The sequence below is a fragment of the Oryza glaberrima genome, chromosome 6 (assembly GCF_000147395.1).
Source record: "Oryza glaberrima chromosome 6, OglaRS2, whole genome shotgun sequence".
NCBI classification, from domain to species: domain Eukaryota; kingdom Viridiplantae; phylum Streptophyta; class Magnoliopsida; order Poales; family Poaceae; genus Oryza; species Oryza glaberrima.
The window spans coordinates 10354180-10369854 of record NC_068331.1 but is presented as its reverse complement, the minus strand read 5'-3'; the positions used below and the strand labels follow the sequence as shown (position 1 = coordinate 10369854).

Below are 15675 nucleotides of genomic sequence, written 5' to 3'. Positions count from 1 at the left end.
CTGACTCAATTTCTAATAGAGTGTCGGTCAAGGTGATCCTTGCCTGCGAGAATGGAATTGAGAATTCATTCTCTCCCCGTGTTATTTTGAGGTTACCTAATCGGGGTGTGTTGATGAGAAGTTGCTCAATGGGCAGCCCGACTAGGATATCAAAGTCTTGGATTTCAAAGACGTGGAAATCCAAGATCGCCTCCCTGTCTTCAAAGCAGACAGGCACATCTTGCACAATCCTAAATCCTTCGATGATATTTCCGTTCGAATGCTTGAAGAATTTGGTTGTCGGGGTCACTGCCTTATCGCTTAAATAAGCGAATGCAAAAGATTCACAGACGAGGTTGGCCCCGACTGTTGGACTGTAGAGAATATCTACGTCGTTCCCTTCCAGATGGCAAGGAATGATTCGGGGAGCGGTATTTATCCGAATTACTTTGGATGAAAGCTCTGCCTCCCTTAGCCATTCGTCGCTCATTATGGATGTCAACTCCCGGACAGTTTCTTGCAGGAACCCAAGTTCCATAGGATCGGGAGGTGACAAAGGAACGGGTGGTTTCCTCTTGCTAAAATAGTTCAGGGTATTGCCGTAGTCTTCGTCAAAACCTTCCCTGAACATAATTGTGGCACAATCCGGAGTCTGAATTTCTTCATTCTCGACGGACGGCTGCTCAGGAACCTTCTCATTAATCGAGCTAGTAGAAATAGATGGTTCAGCAAGTGGCTCGATCGTTAGAGGCACCTCTATCTTGGACACGGATGCCTCCAGCTGGGGTTCATTGGACTGCGTCATGAAGGAAGTGTTTTCTAGAATGTGATCCAAAATCGTTTTTCCTTCTGACGGCGTTTTATGCATGAACGATCCTCCAGCGGTTATGTCCAGATAGAATGCAGACTCATCCAAACCCGTATGGAAATGTTGGAGAAGCACATACTCGGGTAAGGACAGGGTTGGTTCGGACTGCACTAACTTAGTGAATCTGGACCAAGCTACACCGATTGATTCGTTTTTGATTTGCTTGAAACCAAGAATTTCTACTCGAAGGGCAGTAATACGAGTAACTGGGAAGAAGGCAAGACAAAATCTGTCTCGCATCTTTTCCCAGCTACCGTTTACACATCCAACGGTGGAGGTGTACCATTGCTTTGCTCTCTCTTGAAGAGAAAACGGAAACAATTTCCACCGCACGGTTTCTTGTCTCATGCCACGAATCTTAAGGCATGAGCAGACTTGTTCAAAGTCTCGCAGATGATGGTAAGGATTCTCTAGATCAAAACCAGAAAAAGGATTTTCCCTAACCATACTAATTAGTTCGGGACGAATTTCATAGCCAGTTGTATAAATGGGCTCCAATGAAGGAGGTGGCTCATAGAATTCGCCCCTCATAGAATTCGCCCCGAGGAGCAGACAGCTCAAAAAGAGGTTGCTCCATGGTCGAGAAGAGTTGACAGGAATACTTCTCTAGGATAGCGGGGGTGAAGGTAGAATAAAAAAAATGAAAAAGGATATGAGGATGAACTGGGTTCGGAAATGATCAGCAACCGTTCCCCGGCAACGGCGTCAGAAATGCTTGTTGGTATTTGGTACGGTTACAGATAGAATCCGCAAGCGCACGAATATACCAATGTAGCACTTCCCCTACGGAGTATTCCAAAGGTATCGAATCCAAGGGAACGTGTGTGATCAGAGCTTCCTCCGGTTCATCCAAGGACACCAAGCAAATGATAGGCTAGGATAGAGAGGATTTACCAGTGAGAAATAGTGTCCAGGGAATCCTGACGCAATACTTCAGGCACTGTCAACCCGCTGTTCTCAGATGTCGCTCTACTACGTACCCAGACAGGGAGGACTTTAGTGATCTCGAGAGCTGTCACCACCTTTACACCCACCTCAAACGTATTGTGGGATACGCAACAATTACTAGATAATAATTACCTAAACACCACGTCTAAGCAATTAATATCTACTTTAGTGTTTATAACTCACCAAAGCATTCACTATATTTTAGTTGATTATAGTGAACAATAATCCCGTACGCTAATTAGGAACTAACCAAGAGATAATTCTCACAAGGTAAATCTAAATTGCTCAAGAAGAATATTATATTGAATTCAGAGTAATAAACAGAATAAAAGAAATAGGAGAAGATTACCGACAACTCCGGAATTCTTCCGACTCCTTCTACTCTACTCTCTTCCTATTCTAGTATATAATATAATACAATAGAGCCTATTATAATTCAGCTCAAGTTTGGAAGTGTATGTGTGAAGTGAGGGAGTGATGTCTTTATATAGGGGTACGTATGACGGTTAGTGAAGGGGAAATGTCTGAAATGCCCTGCAACCGCCATTAGGAGATGATCAGGACCGTCCATGCCAAACCCCAGCCTGGATGGCTGAGATTGTGGTTCGGCCGAACCTGGGCTGGGCCCATCTAGCCTGGCTCTTGGCCCATCTTCTCCCCTGGACCTCCACTATCCATTTCTCGGAGTTTTGAGTTGATTTACTGGTATTTGGATGAAGTTCACAACCCCTCCTTGTATGGATACATGTTTCTCCTCACTGTAGTCTGATTTTCCTCCCAACATCGGGGTTTATTGTCTGCATACAAATATATACCAACACTTGTGGAATATGTGAGATTAATCACATATCTCTATGTTGGATGTTTTATTATCTGATCTTTATGCAGATGTTGGCGGTATAGAATCGACATTTAACAGCCGCCAACAGCCGCCGAGGAGATGATTGCAGCCATCAGGGCAACCACCGCTGTCCTTAAGGCTACATCACCTACAACACCCATGGCATCACCTCCTCTAGCACCTACCAAGTGTTTGACGGAATGCCCCAACAACAACATCACTTGGGTGGCGGCGAATTCAAATCACATTGGTGAGATGCTTGCTCCAACAGCTGCCTGGGAGCTAGGAGACAGGAAGGACATGGACCAAGCTCCCTACATTGCCACCAAGGACCTCCCCAAGGTCACGCCCACCAAGTGTTCGACGCTATGTTCTAGCTTCGACAATAAGCCCGATCTCACTGTGGCTGTGGTGGTTACTTGTGCCACCTCTGTCAAGTCATTGATGGAGTTGGTAGCTACTGACAGCACCACCAGCGGCACCCACATCGACACCCCTGATAGTACCAAGGCGATGCCCACCAACTGTTCGATGTTTGGTATGATGGTCAACACTGGTACCATCCAGACTGGGGTTGTGTTCCCACTCTTTCTTGACAAGCTGGACATCGTCACAATGCTAAGTTAGCCCACGCTAGTCAGGGCACAAAGGTTGGGTTTTGTTTTCTTCCTTAAAATGCTGGCGCCTGGTGGGCGTTCGATGAAATGTACTAGAGATGACAAGTTGCTGATGGAGTATTTCAACAAAAATCCATGGCCATCACCTTGGTTAGGTGGAGTGGTTAGAGTATGTGAGCTGAGGCCTTTACCATGGCCAGGATTCAATTTTTGTAGGACAGTGGAACATCTAGTGCCACCATGGCCACCTCCCACTCAAGTAAGTGTCTTTCTATGGTAATTTCCAATATTGTGGTGCTTCCCACTGTGATGATGATTTTAGCATTACATTGGGCTAGATTAAAACCTTGGCCTCCACCCCATGAAGATGACCTCACATACATTTTGGTGAATCAAAGAGAAGTGGAGTTATGGAGGACAATTTTGGTTGATCACAATAAGGAAGGATTATTGATGATCATTGAGTTGTATGTCCTAGACTTAAATGACTGCTACTTAAGTTGGAGTCACTTGATTCTTGCAAGTGTGCTTATTGTGGAGCTGAGCAGTACTAGGCAGTGTGGTTATGAGATCATTTCCTTCAAAAGCAACCATGTTGACAAGCTGAAATTATTTGGCATGTCAATTAATGTTTTGGAACAGTGTGAACACCTTGAAGGGGACTTGATCAGATTAATCATCAAAGAAAAGCTGATGCCATGGAATTCTGGTATGGGGATCTGCTTGTGTTGTCTATTGGTAATACAACTTCCAGTTGGCAAGCTAAAATGGAATGTCTCTGTCATTTCATTGTTCCATCTTTTGATTACTAAAGTCAACGAGTTTCCAAGAGGGATCACAACAGGAGGTAAATCAACATTATGGACATCTTCTGAATGCACTTGTGTTGGGCTGCACAGAAGATACCCAGTGTTATTGCCTTTCTGGATTAGCAGAGCAGAAAAATGGGTTATGAGACATATTGGCATGACAATATTAGTTCCTGAATCATGGCAGCAAGCAAGTTACAAGGTCCTATATGGTGCAGAGAAGTTGTTAAATTTGAATGCTGAAGATAAAAGTTACACGAGGGTGAAGAGCTTTGAGGAAGGTGCTAGTTCAGTTCAATATAAGGTATGTCCTTTTGGGCTAGTTCCTGCATCGGTGGTACTTGATGATGTGGCATATACTACTTCAGGAACCACTTGGCATTACAAATGCTTGACTGATAAAATGAGAATGCCGAGAGCTGAAGTGAATCATAAACCAATGTGGACTCGATATTTGAGCAAGCAGGGGTGTCACTCTTTGCAGCATACCAAAATGTTGAGCCTTAATGTTGGCAAGAAGATCAATACATTGCTCCTGCTATATGTCACACAAGAAAGATTTAAAGGGATTGAGAAGTTATCAGCCAGGGGAGCCAGGGGATATATCTTATTGGCTTGGGACAAGCCAAATTTAAAGAAAAGGGGATTGTCATGTATTGTTGGGCTAATCATGAGCTTCGTCGACTATTCTCCAATCCAGCCCAACAAGGCCCAACTAGAGAGGCAACAAAGCAGCACCAACAAGGTGCCAGGAAGCCATCGAACAGAACAGGCATCGGCGGCTTCGGCCACGGCGGCGTCCTGGTTCCGGGCTGGAACCTTGGCGATCTCTCTCTACCTCTCTTCATACCTCCAGCTACCTATGCTAGTTCTAGAAGCTTCTAGAACTTGTATTCCCTAGTTTCTTCTTCTCTTTTTCACCCCAAAACAATGGTTGCTTGTATGGTGGATCCTTGCTATTGAATTGGAAGAATTGGGTTCCTAACAATCTGTCACATCCATCTTACTTTACTTTCAGCCTTCTCTAGCTCTTACTTTCCAGGAGAAGATTATTGGTTTGTGTGCCTTATGACAAAAGGCGGAGACATGTAAACCATTTTTATTATCTAAAAATGCTTCTAAAAATCGATGGTAGTGCCGGGATATTGTTGCCTCTTGCCATTGAGAAGGATTATATCTCAGTTGTACAACTACTCGCTGAAAAGGACATCAGACCTGGTATTCCTGGTTAGAGAAGCAAAACGGCTTTGTTCAATCATTAGGAGAAAGGATCCCCCACTCCTGACCCCTATTTCTTCTGATTCCGACAGTTCACTTTCGGCGAGGTCCCGCAGGAGGGATCGCCAATTCGCCATGAGAAGAGAGCTGACGGCCCATCCTCTCGTACGTATTTCGTCGAACATCTTTCGCGCATTCCGGTGGCCGGGGCATTTCATCGAGCACCAAAGCCCCCGGGACTCGATCCCCACGGCAAGCGCAGCTCCCATCGAGCTGAGCAGCAGCCGCGCGCTCCGCTCAATGCCGCCACCACGTTTCCGTACATCTTCCCACCCGGCCACCACCGCTGCCACATGATGTTTGCGCCTCGAGATCGTACCGCTAAATGACAACAGCAGTTTGCAGTTTCGTGCGGGTTGTGGCCGGCCGCGCGGCACAATGGTGCAAAACTGGCTGGTATTCTATCTATTTCTAATTGGGAAAATACTTATCGTGTTGTGCTAGAGTTATGAGTTAATGACTACACCTATTAGAGGAAGGTCAATAGTAGCGCTAGCTACCGGTGACAAAAATACCATGTCAGCATGTTGCAGCTAATATTCAAAACTAGCCCATACAGTAAGTGAGCTGCACTCCATCTCTACATAGCTTCCAATCACTATGCCGGACCATGCTAGCTGTGACGGGCCTAAACCATCACCTCTGATGGATTCAGCCCCTCGTCAGAGATTAGTGGTCAGTGATGACTCTCTTCACCTTTGATGGGTAAAGGGCCGTCAGTGGTGACCAGCCCCTATGACGGGCCACGTATAGAACCCGTCACAGGTAACTATTATCTCAAACGGCGCATTAGTTTGTGAGCCGTCAGTGATGTCTATAATCCAGCAAAAAAAAAAGAAAAATAGATTGCAACCCATCACAGGTGTAAAAAAACCCTAGCAAGAAAATTGGAGCACATTGTCACCGCATCACCATCGCCAAAACCTCAAACTGACAATATAGCAATCACTGACAGTTCATCGTCCTCCATCACCGCATCACCATCTCATATAGCAATCATTCACAAAAGGGCATGGCAAGAATTTATCGTACAACAATATCATATCATTCACAAAAGGGGCACACTGGCCGACAGTTCGTCGTCCTCCATGACGAACCAGCGATGAACCAGCGACGTGAGACGCAGGTGGAGGCGGCGGAGGATCTCGAAGAGGCACTCCTCTACTGCTGCACCACCAAACAAAAATCAAGAAACAAGAAACCACCATTAGAGCCCACATTCTCAAACCAAACACCTCAAATCAACAACAACAACAACAACAACAACAAGATTTAAGTAAAAAAACAACAACAAGAAGAAACCTCACCGAGGTGGCCAGTGGGTAGGGATGGAGGAGGTGGTACCTAGCATTCAGATCTGCACATCCCTGGCCTCGTGGAGGTCGGATCCGGCGGGTAGCGCGGTTGGTGGTGGAGGTGAGGGAGGCGTCAGTGGCATTGGCGGCCGGGAGGCGGGGGGAGGCGTCGGCGGAGGTGGAGGCCTAGGTGGCGGCCGGCTAGCGCGGGCGGAGGCGGAGGCGTGGTTGGAGGCGTCGCCGGCAGAGGCGGCGGAGGTGGAGACCGCTGCCGCCGCCGGGCCTCACCCGCCTCCCATCCCGCCGTCATCCGCCACCGCGCCTCCTCTCGCCCCTGCCGAATCTGGCGGCCAGGCCAGCGCCGCCGCCGCGCTTCCCCTCCCGCCCCCGCTGGCCCGGCGTCGCCGCGCCTCCCCTCCCGCCCTTGCACAGAGAAAGAGAGGAGAGATAGAGAAGAAATGGAAGAGATAGAGGAGAAGTGGAGGAGAGGGAGCCAGCCTTATCTCCTCCTGTGGGCCCCGCAAGTGTATGATTCGGATATATATATATATATATATATATATATATATATATATATATATATATATATATATATATATATATATAGTAGCAGAAGTCATCTCAAACGAGTTAGGACTTCAAGCCGTTTGAGGTGAGTAAACCTCACCTCTGACGGGCCGTCCAGCTGCGACCCGTCACAGGTAACTAGTCACCTGTGACGGTCATCAGTGACCATTTCGTTTGCCCGTCACAGGTATTCCGTCAGAGATGTGAGAATTTGGTGTAGTGAATGACAGTTTTCCTATCCCTTTTTTCTATGAAGTTAAGGCCAAAAGCTCAAACCTCGTGCTTCCACGTCATCATCAAATTGTGAACCGTTGGATGAATGCATTAGATTGCTTCTCAGACGTTGGATGAAATGCAACATAGAACCCAACCCATTAGTCACCGGGTGAGTCTCTTCACCTCCTCAGTGTCAAATGTAGCACATATGAACACATTGGCCCCTCTCTATACACATCTACATGTATCCAACCCGTCAATCCGTATAAAAGAGCTTTACGGCTGAACGCTCCTTCAGTTGACATGTGCTACCTAAATTATCTACAAATTTTGGATAGGGCTGCTAAAAAGAATTTCTCCAAGAAATCTATTTGTTTCTTCTGTTTCTTCTTAAGATTGTACTTCCTATCTAACAAATTGATGTTAACCAAGTCCTGCAGCAACGCACGGGGTATCCTCTAGTTTTTTTAATCACTGTTTCCCTGTTCAGTAACGATATTGGATTTTGGCCCCCCACATAAAACATTATTTTATTGTTACCTGTGCTGCTCGCGCGTGAAAAACTGTGCTGGTGCCCGGCGATAGAATAGTCGCCGGCTTTATTCTCTTTCCTTATTTCTCTCTCTTCCACCTAGGAATTAAATGACGTGGCATATTTTGGAGCCTGCTGAGTCATCCTATTGTAACTGCTCTTAGGATTTAAATCTTGATATTATTGAATGTAGATTTAGTGGACTTCAACAAAATAATTAGTGGGATCAGATATACGCTACTGGTTTCACTCTATTTGAAAGTGGGTTAAGGGACACACTTAGGTGTGTGAGCGTGGCGTGCCTGTGTGGTGATGTGTGCGATAATAATAATAATAATAATAATAATAATAATAATAATAGCACATGTGAATGCATGCATGGTGGTGGTGTGCGTGTGCGTCATATGTGTATAAAAAATATATAATAATAATAATAATAATACTATATAGCACGTGATAAAAAACAATCTATCTGTTTTAAAATATAATAATCTAGATTTATATCACTGATTAGTACTCTGAATCTTAATCTTGACAGACTCAAGATATATATATGGTTTTAATTTATTCAAATTTGTATTATAATGTTGTTATAATTTAGAACAAGAGAGAGTATAATATACTATACATTCTTGAAATGACCCCCACAATCCCATCATCTCTTGAAGCTTTTACCACGAAACTTGATTGACATGGTATGTTTCATGGAAATACATCCAACCTGTGGAACTAGGTGAAGATTGAAGAGCGAAAAATTTCGTAGTGTTCGTAACCTGAAACTGAGTACCCCCGTATGCCACATGTCGGATTATCTAGAGAATAGATACATTTGCATTTTTTTTAGAGAAGGGGTTTTTTTTTTACCAACACTAACTTTTCGTCAACTTCGGCTTGAGATTTGCAAATATAATTCAATAAGTATGTGGTTTATCTCTTCAGTTGGTGTTAGTGGTTTGGTGTGTACCTCTATCATTTTAGTTGTGTTCTTTATGAATTGTTGAGATATGATATGTTTTGAACAATTATTGTAATAATTAGCTGAAACTCTCTGAGCAAAGGCTAAGATTCTATTCTATTATTAAAAATACACTGACACAGATGGTCATTTGCTAAAAAAGAAAAAAAAAGGCCAAAAACCTGAAGGATGACTTTGCCAATTACCCAATTACCCAAAGTTGCCACAACATGTAACCTTTCAAGGATGACTTTGCCATCTAAGTCTTCCATTATGTTCCCTTAGGGCCCTAACATGAAAATAAAACAAAAATACTCTTTAGGCTGTGTTCAGGTGAGAAGTTGGAAACTTCTCTTTCGCGCATATAAAACAGGGTGGCTCATTACTGCATAATTAATTAAGTATACCTATAAAAACTGAAATAAATAGATTAATGTGATTTTTAAAAGCAATTTTTATATAGAATGTTCTTTTAGAAAATACACTATTTATTAGGTCGAGAAGCATAGGTGTGAAAAACGAATGAGTAGAAGTTAGAAACCTGTAGTTCTGAACACACTGTAAACCTTCTCAGTTCTCTTTAAAATAACATTTTTGACTACCTTCTTTATCTTCACCTAAAAATATTGGAGCCCGTTTGGGACTTATATGACACTCATGATAAGTTCGAGGACTAAAATATGTATTTTGAGAGTCTAGAGACTGAGATGACACATCTAAACAAGTTTAAAAACCGTCTGTGCACTTTACACTTTTATCAATCATGAAAATTGTCTTCACTTATTGCAATGCACATGCATTTTTTTTGGTATTTATATAATCTAAGACCACCAAAGCAGATAATTTATTTATCGATCTAAAGCACAATGAATAATATGAAAAAGGAGAGATGTGTACCAAAAAGTATAGCTTGTTTGACATATAGTGTTAACACATGCAATGCTCGGCCCAATTTATATAAGTGTCCGCATGCTTCTTTTTTTAACACAAGTGGAATAAATAAAAATATTGGTCAAACTTACTTCATTCAACAATTAATGTAGGCAAAATTTGCTACGGAGCATAAAAAACGTGCAACTAGTTGGTGGACATCGGAAGAACGCGAATTTGCTATCGAGCACCACAAAAAACTAGTAATTAGCTAATAGACACCCGCGACGTTATTTTATTATTTCCAGAGGAATTGGAGAGAGAAACGCTCATTAAAGACAAGTTTGCCCCTGGTCAAACTTGCTATGTGGGACCCACCTGAAAGACTTATCTTCTTCCCTAGATCTTCCTCTAGCTCAACGAGGCTGGCAGTGGGACGGCAGCGACTGGCAAAAGGGCGGTGGCGGGGGAGCTCAAGCGACTTCGGCGGCGTCAAGGGTCCTCATGCGATGGTCTCGCGGCTAGCTCTTCCGACCCAGCCGAGTGCAAGGGAGCCAAGCAAGATCCGGGGCGGGGACAAGCACATCGAGCAGCTTGAGCCACAAGGACGTGCCGCCGAGCGGTGACATGGACCTCATGCGCGGTGGACGGATCTGCTCCGCAATGATGGCTCAGGTGTAGCAGATGCCGAGCTTGACGAGGTTGGGAAAGACGTTGACGCCAGGGCAGAGGTGCTCGGTGTCGGGGAACAACCTCTAGAGGACAAGGTAGAGGTGGCAGACGGAGGCGACGCGGAGGAGCTGCTATCGATGCCATCGTCCTGCTGCCGGCCGTCCGTTGCCACCTGCCACCGTCCTGCTGCCGACCTCATCGATTGAAGCTGCGTAGGGGCAGAATCGTACTCCACATCAGTTTCGCTCCTCTTGAAATAATAAAATATGACCATGAGTGTTTATCAGCTAATTACCAGTTTTTTTTTTGCCCAATAGCAAATTCGTGTTCTTGCGATGTCCACCAGCTAATTACATGTTTTTTGGATGCTCCGTAGCAAATTTTGCCATTAATGTAGCATATCATAACACACAATATCCCACAAACTGGCCATAACTACTGCTAGTACTTAAATGGATTTCCAATTCATTGTAGTATTGATTCCCATATTCGTGCACTATTATACCTTCACTTTTAAATCAGCTTGACTTGGCACCATGTCATGGCACCATGTCAGGTCATCCATGGCGTGCACTCTGCATTCACATGTGACTGTCAGACTATCATCACGGAGGTTGGGAAATGGAAGGGCTGGTTGAGCACCGAGAAGCAGCTTAAACAACGACGCGACCTGACCACCACATTTTATTTTCTTAGCCGCGACTTGACTTGCAAACGCAGCTACACTATATATATATATATATATATATACAGCATCATCATCATCTGCAATAACAGCATTTGCACACCACTAATCAGGATCACACAATACAGGCGACTTCAGCTCCCGTAGCTGAGACAGTTTGCACCGTGCAAATGGAGCCCGACGCCGACGACAACAAGCAGCAGCCGGGTGGTGGTGGGAAGGCGACGGTGGCGAGCCACCCCAAATCGCGGGAGTGGCAGCTGCGCAAGTACCTCCTGCTGCTCGCCATCCTGGTGGCGACGGTGACCTACATCGCGGGGCTCGACCCGCCGGGGGGCGTCTGGCTGGAGACCACGGACGAACACCTCACCGGCGACCCCATCCTGCCGGACACCCGCCGCCTCCGGTACGACCTGTTCTACTACTTCAACGCGACGGCGTTCGTGGCGTCGCTCGTGCTCACCATCCTCCTCCTACCGTTCCGCGTGGAGGGGCCCCGGCTCATGGCGGTGCGAGGGGTCATGGTGGTCGATCTGCTCTGCCTCATGGTGGCCTACATCGCCGGGAGCTGCCGGGGCAGGCACACCACCATCTTCGCCTCGGTGCTTTCGGCAACCATCTTCGTCTACATCGTGGTTCATGCGCTGGTCGCCCCTTCTACCGACACGCCTGAGAAGAAGACAGTGCACGACTCACCTGACAAGGAGAAGGCCATGGACATGGAGGATGGCCATCTCCATGGTTGCTCAAGTAACCCGCTTGACATGAAGGAGACCGTGGAGGATGGCAAGCTCCGCCCCAAAGAGCGGCGCAAGGTCTTGATGCTGCTCTCCATCTTCATGGTGACGATCACGTACACGGCAGGTTTGAGCCCTCCGGGTGGCACATGGGAGCATGCTGCCGAGGAGGGTGGCGCCGCCGCCGCCGGCGGTGGCCACCACCGCGCCGGTGACCCCGTCCTGCAGGAGGGCCACTACTGGCGCTTCGTGGCGTTCTTCGTCTTGAACACCGTCGCGTTCGTCGCGTCGCTCACTGTCATCATGTTGCTCCTGAGCACCAGCATGGGCAACAACGGGAGAAGGCTATCGGCGCTGAACGTGGCCATCGCCTTCGCGCTGCTTGGTCTCATGGGCGCCTACGCATCCGGCAGCTGCAGGGAGACGGAGACCACCGTGTACGTCCTCTGCCTGATCGGCGCTGTCCTCCTATACATTTCTTGCCTTGCTGTGATCAAGTTTTTATCCAGAAAAACTAAACCGCAAGCACAAACACATGGTTGTTGCGGCTGGATGACAGCAACGGCCCGGCCCGGCCCGGCGTGTAGGTCGGACTGTGCTAGCCCGACTGACCTCGGCCCAGACCCGGTCATGCCTGGGCCATGTCAGGGCGAGCAACCCACTGAGCCATCTATAGCAACAGGATCCAGACGTAATTCAGCCTCCAAAAACCGTGAAGACAGCACAGATCCCGTTGAGAGGGCACGGTCACTGATACTTCTGCTGGCCACTCTCATCACGACCGTAACATACCAGGCCGGCCTAGACCCACCCGGTGGAGTCTGGAGAGACGACGACAATGGCCATAGTGGTGGGGGCTTGATACTCCCCGCAACCCATGCTAAGCGGTACAAGGTGTTCTTTTATTGCAACTCAGCTGCCTTCGTAGCATCCATCATCGTCATCATCATGGTCCAGAGTAGGTCTCTGATCGGCCGGCGTGCACTCGAGGCAGCTGTGATACTCGACCTCTTTGGCCTGATCGGCGCATACTCTGCTGGGAGCTGCCGAGACGTGCGCACCTCCATCTATGTCTTTTCATTGGCTGTGGCCATCTTTGTGTTGGTGGTGGCAATCTACGTTGTGATTAGCAAGCTTCCACATGACAAAAAGGGTAAGTTGGAGGAAAAAAGCAAGCTGGAGAAGAAGCAGAAACTATTGCTGCTTCTTGCAATTCTAGCCGTCACCATCACCTACCAAGCTGGGTTGACCCCGCCAGGAGGCTTCTGGATCGAGCACACCGATGAAGACCACCGCTACGGTGACTCGATTCTCGCGGACAATTACCCTCTCCGATACAAGGCATTCTTCTATTGCAACGCGACGAGCTTCATGGCATCTGTCATTGCCATAGTTTGCTTGATGAGTCGGAACCTCTCCAGCATCGCCGTAGGCTACTGCAACGCACTCTATGCCTGCATGGCTGCAGGCTTGGTCGGATTGATGGGTGCCTACGCTGCCGGAACCACCCGAAGGCTGCGGACGTCCATCTACGTCTTCGCCTTGGTCGGCGCGGTGCTTATTTTCGCCGCTCTACACATCAAATTTTTCCATAAAATACTCATTGGTTGTCCTTCCTTCTTCTCTTCCAAGAAGCAAGACGAGGTCACTAAGAATCATGATCAGGCAACGGGGTCTAAAGGTTCGACAGGAAAGAAGTGCACCAATAATCATGATGAAGAGACCACAGATGAGTACAAAGAGAAGTACAAGATGCGCAAGTATCTGACGCTACTGGGGATCCTGGCAGCGAGCGTCACGTACCAGGCCGGCCTAGTGCCGCCAGGGAGCGTGTGGCCGACGAACGACGGCAAAGGGCACGCAGCGGGGAACCCCATCCTGGGGGACACCGACGGCTGCCGGTACCACGCCTTCTTCTACAGCAACTCCACATCCTTCGCGGCATCCATCGTGGCCATCGTTCTCCTCCTGCAAGGGACCTTGATCCTCCCAGAGCTCAATGACCCTGACCGGTTCGGGCCAATGCACATGGTGGTCGTGCTCGACCTGCTCGGCCTCCTGGTGGCGTACGCGGCAGGCAGCAGCAGGGACTGGGGCACCTCCGGGTACGTCGTCGCCATGGCCGTCATGGTGCTGGCTTATGTAGCCATCTATGTGTTCCTGTCTCTCCGTGACAGGAAGGGATCGGAGGGCAGGGCAACGACGGAGGTACGTAGCTCCTCCTCGACCTCGCAGTCGTCTAGATCGACGCTGGAAGTAGCTCGACCGGCCTCACGGTCATCAGGATCAGCTGACAACGTTTGACAATAATGTGTGCAGTACCTTGTGTGTAGTGTATCCATATCAGACAGTTGCTATATTGCTGTTGTACACTTTTTTTAATGTTGCTTCTTCTTGATGGAGAGTCTAGTGTTACAAAATATGTGTTTATCATTTTTAATGTCTACTGGAACAACTGTACACATTGTAAAACATATAAAGTTACTCGCTAAAGACAAAAGCAACGATGTCAACTACTTCTCCCATTTCATATTATAAGTCGTTTTGACTTTTTTCCTATTTACACTTCTTTAAATTTGTCCAACTTTATAGAAACATTTAGTAATATTTTCGACATAAAACAAACATATTATCAAAATATATTAAATGTTAGTTTGAATGAAACTAATTTCGTGTTGTAGAAGTTACTAAATTTTCCTATAAACTTGATCATACTTCAAGAAATTTGACTAGAAAAAAAATCAAAGCTATTTATAATATGAAATAAAGGAGTAGGGCATTAAATCGCATGCACCTGGCCAGTACACAATCTCACACTCACGCGTATTCTGTGTCTCACGTAGAACAGAAACTCATATTGCTGATGAAAATTGTATGAAGATGTAACATTTTTTCCCTGATCATAGGACGATTGTTAATTCCTAGTAAGGTGTGAAACATGGCACTAGTGCGAAGTCCTTTTTTTCCTTGTTGATGGTTGACGAACATTGATATGATTCGAGTCCAGATGCCTGCAAGTCTGTAAGGGGAATTGAACAACTATATAATTCAGACCAGCAAGTCATGCATTATCAGGGTCCTGTAAACTATGCAAGTGTGCAACTCATGTCAGCTAGCTACCTGCTGACCAATGATAAAACGTATTCTCCGTCAGATCAAGAAACTTGTGTTCAATTAGGATGATCACGATGAAGCAAAATTTGTGTGCAAGCTGTGAAGATAGCTATATGACTATCTATTGAGTGGACCAAGCTCAATCTTTGTGGTCGCTTGGTGAGGTTGAGCATTGAACGCAACCTAGCTCTTAGGAATCCCTCAACGGAGACTACTTATGACTTATCTATTATCTACTTTACCGCTATTACTTGTTTTCGCCTGATTCATGCTAATGGTTGTTTAAGCTTGTACCAAAGTTGCTTTGTAGGTTCCTCTGCATGCTTGCTAAGTTGTGGTTCAACTCATTTTTGAGTCAAGAGCTTGCTCTTTCTAAGTATAATTTTCGCTCCTTGCTTGGAACGAAGACTTCAGTGAATTGGCCCAAACTTCTAGACTAGACTGGAAGTTCCAGAACATATACTAAAAGCTCCGGTCTTTACTAGTCCATTGCGAAAATTTGATAAAATTTTCAAGTATCACCTATTCAACCCCCTCCCTCCTCCCCTCTAGGTTCTAGGCTACATCAAATAACATTTAGGCCTGATGTCACCATCGAATATGCTTGTGCCCGTATCCCTTGACCTTGTCTCCTTTTCCAGCCAACCCTCCATCCCCTTATCTCCCTCTATGTCGCTAGGTCAGATCCTCTA

The 15675-nt window shown here is 46.4% G+C and overlaps 1 protein-coding gene across 1 annotated transcript; it reads left to right on the top strand.

The window, feature by feature from the left end:
• The first annotated feature begins 11302 nt into the window (after positions 1–11302).
• Positions 11303–14340, top strand: LOC127776891 (uncharacterized). The gene has a single exon (XM_052303461.1). The coding sequence runs from the start codon at positions 11303–11305 to the stop codon at positions 14171–14173; it is 2871 nt and encodes a 956-aa protein (XP_052159421.1). The 3' UTR covers positions 14174–14340.
• Positions 14341–15675: the final 1335 nt, after the last annotated feature.

What these genes read in the sequence shown, in the direction of transcription:
- LOC127776891 (XM_052303461.1), top strand. Translation starts at nt 11,303, where the DNA reads ATGGAGCCCGACGCCGACGACAACAAGCAGCAGCCGGGTGGTGGTGGG.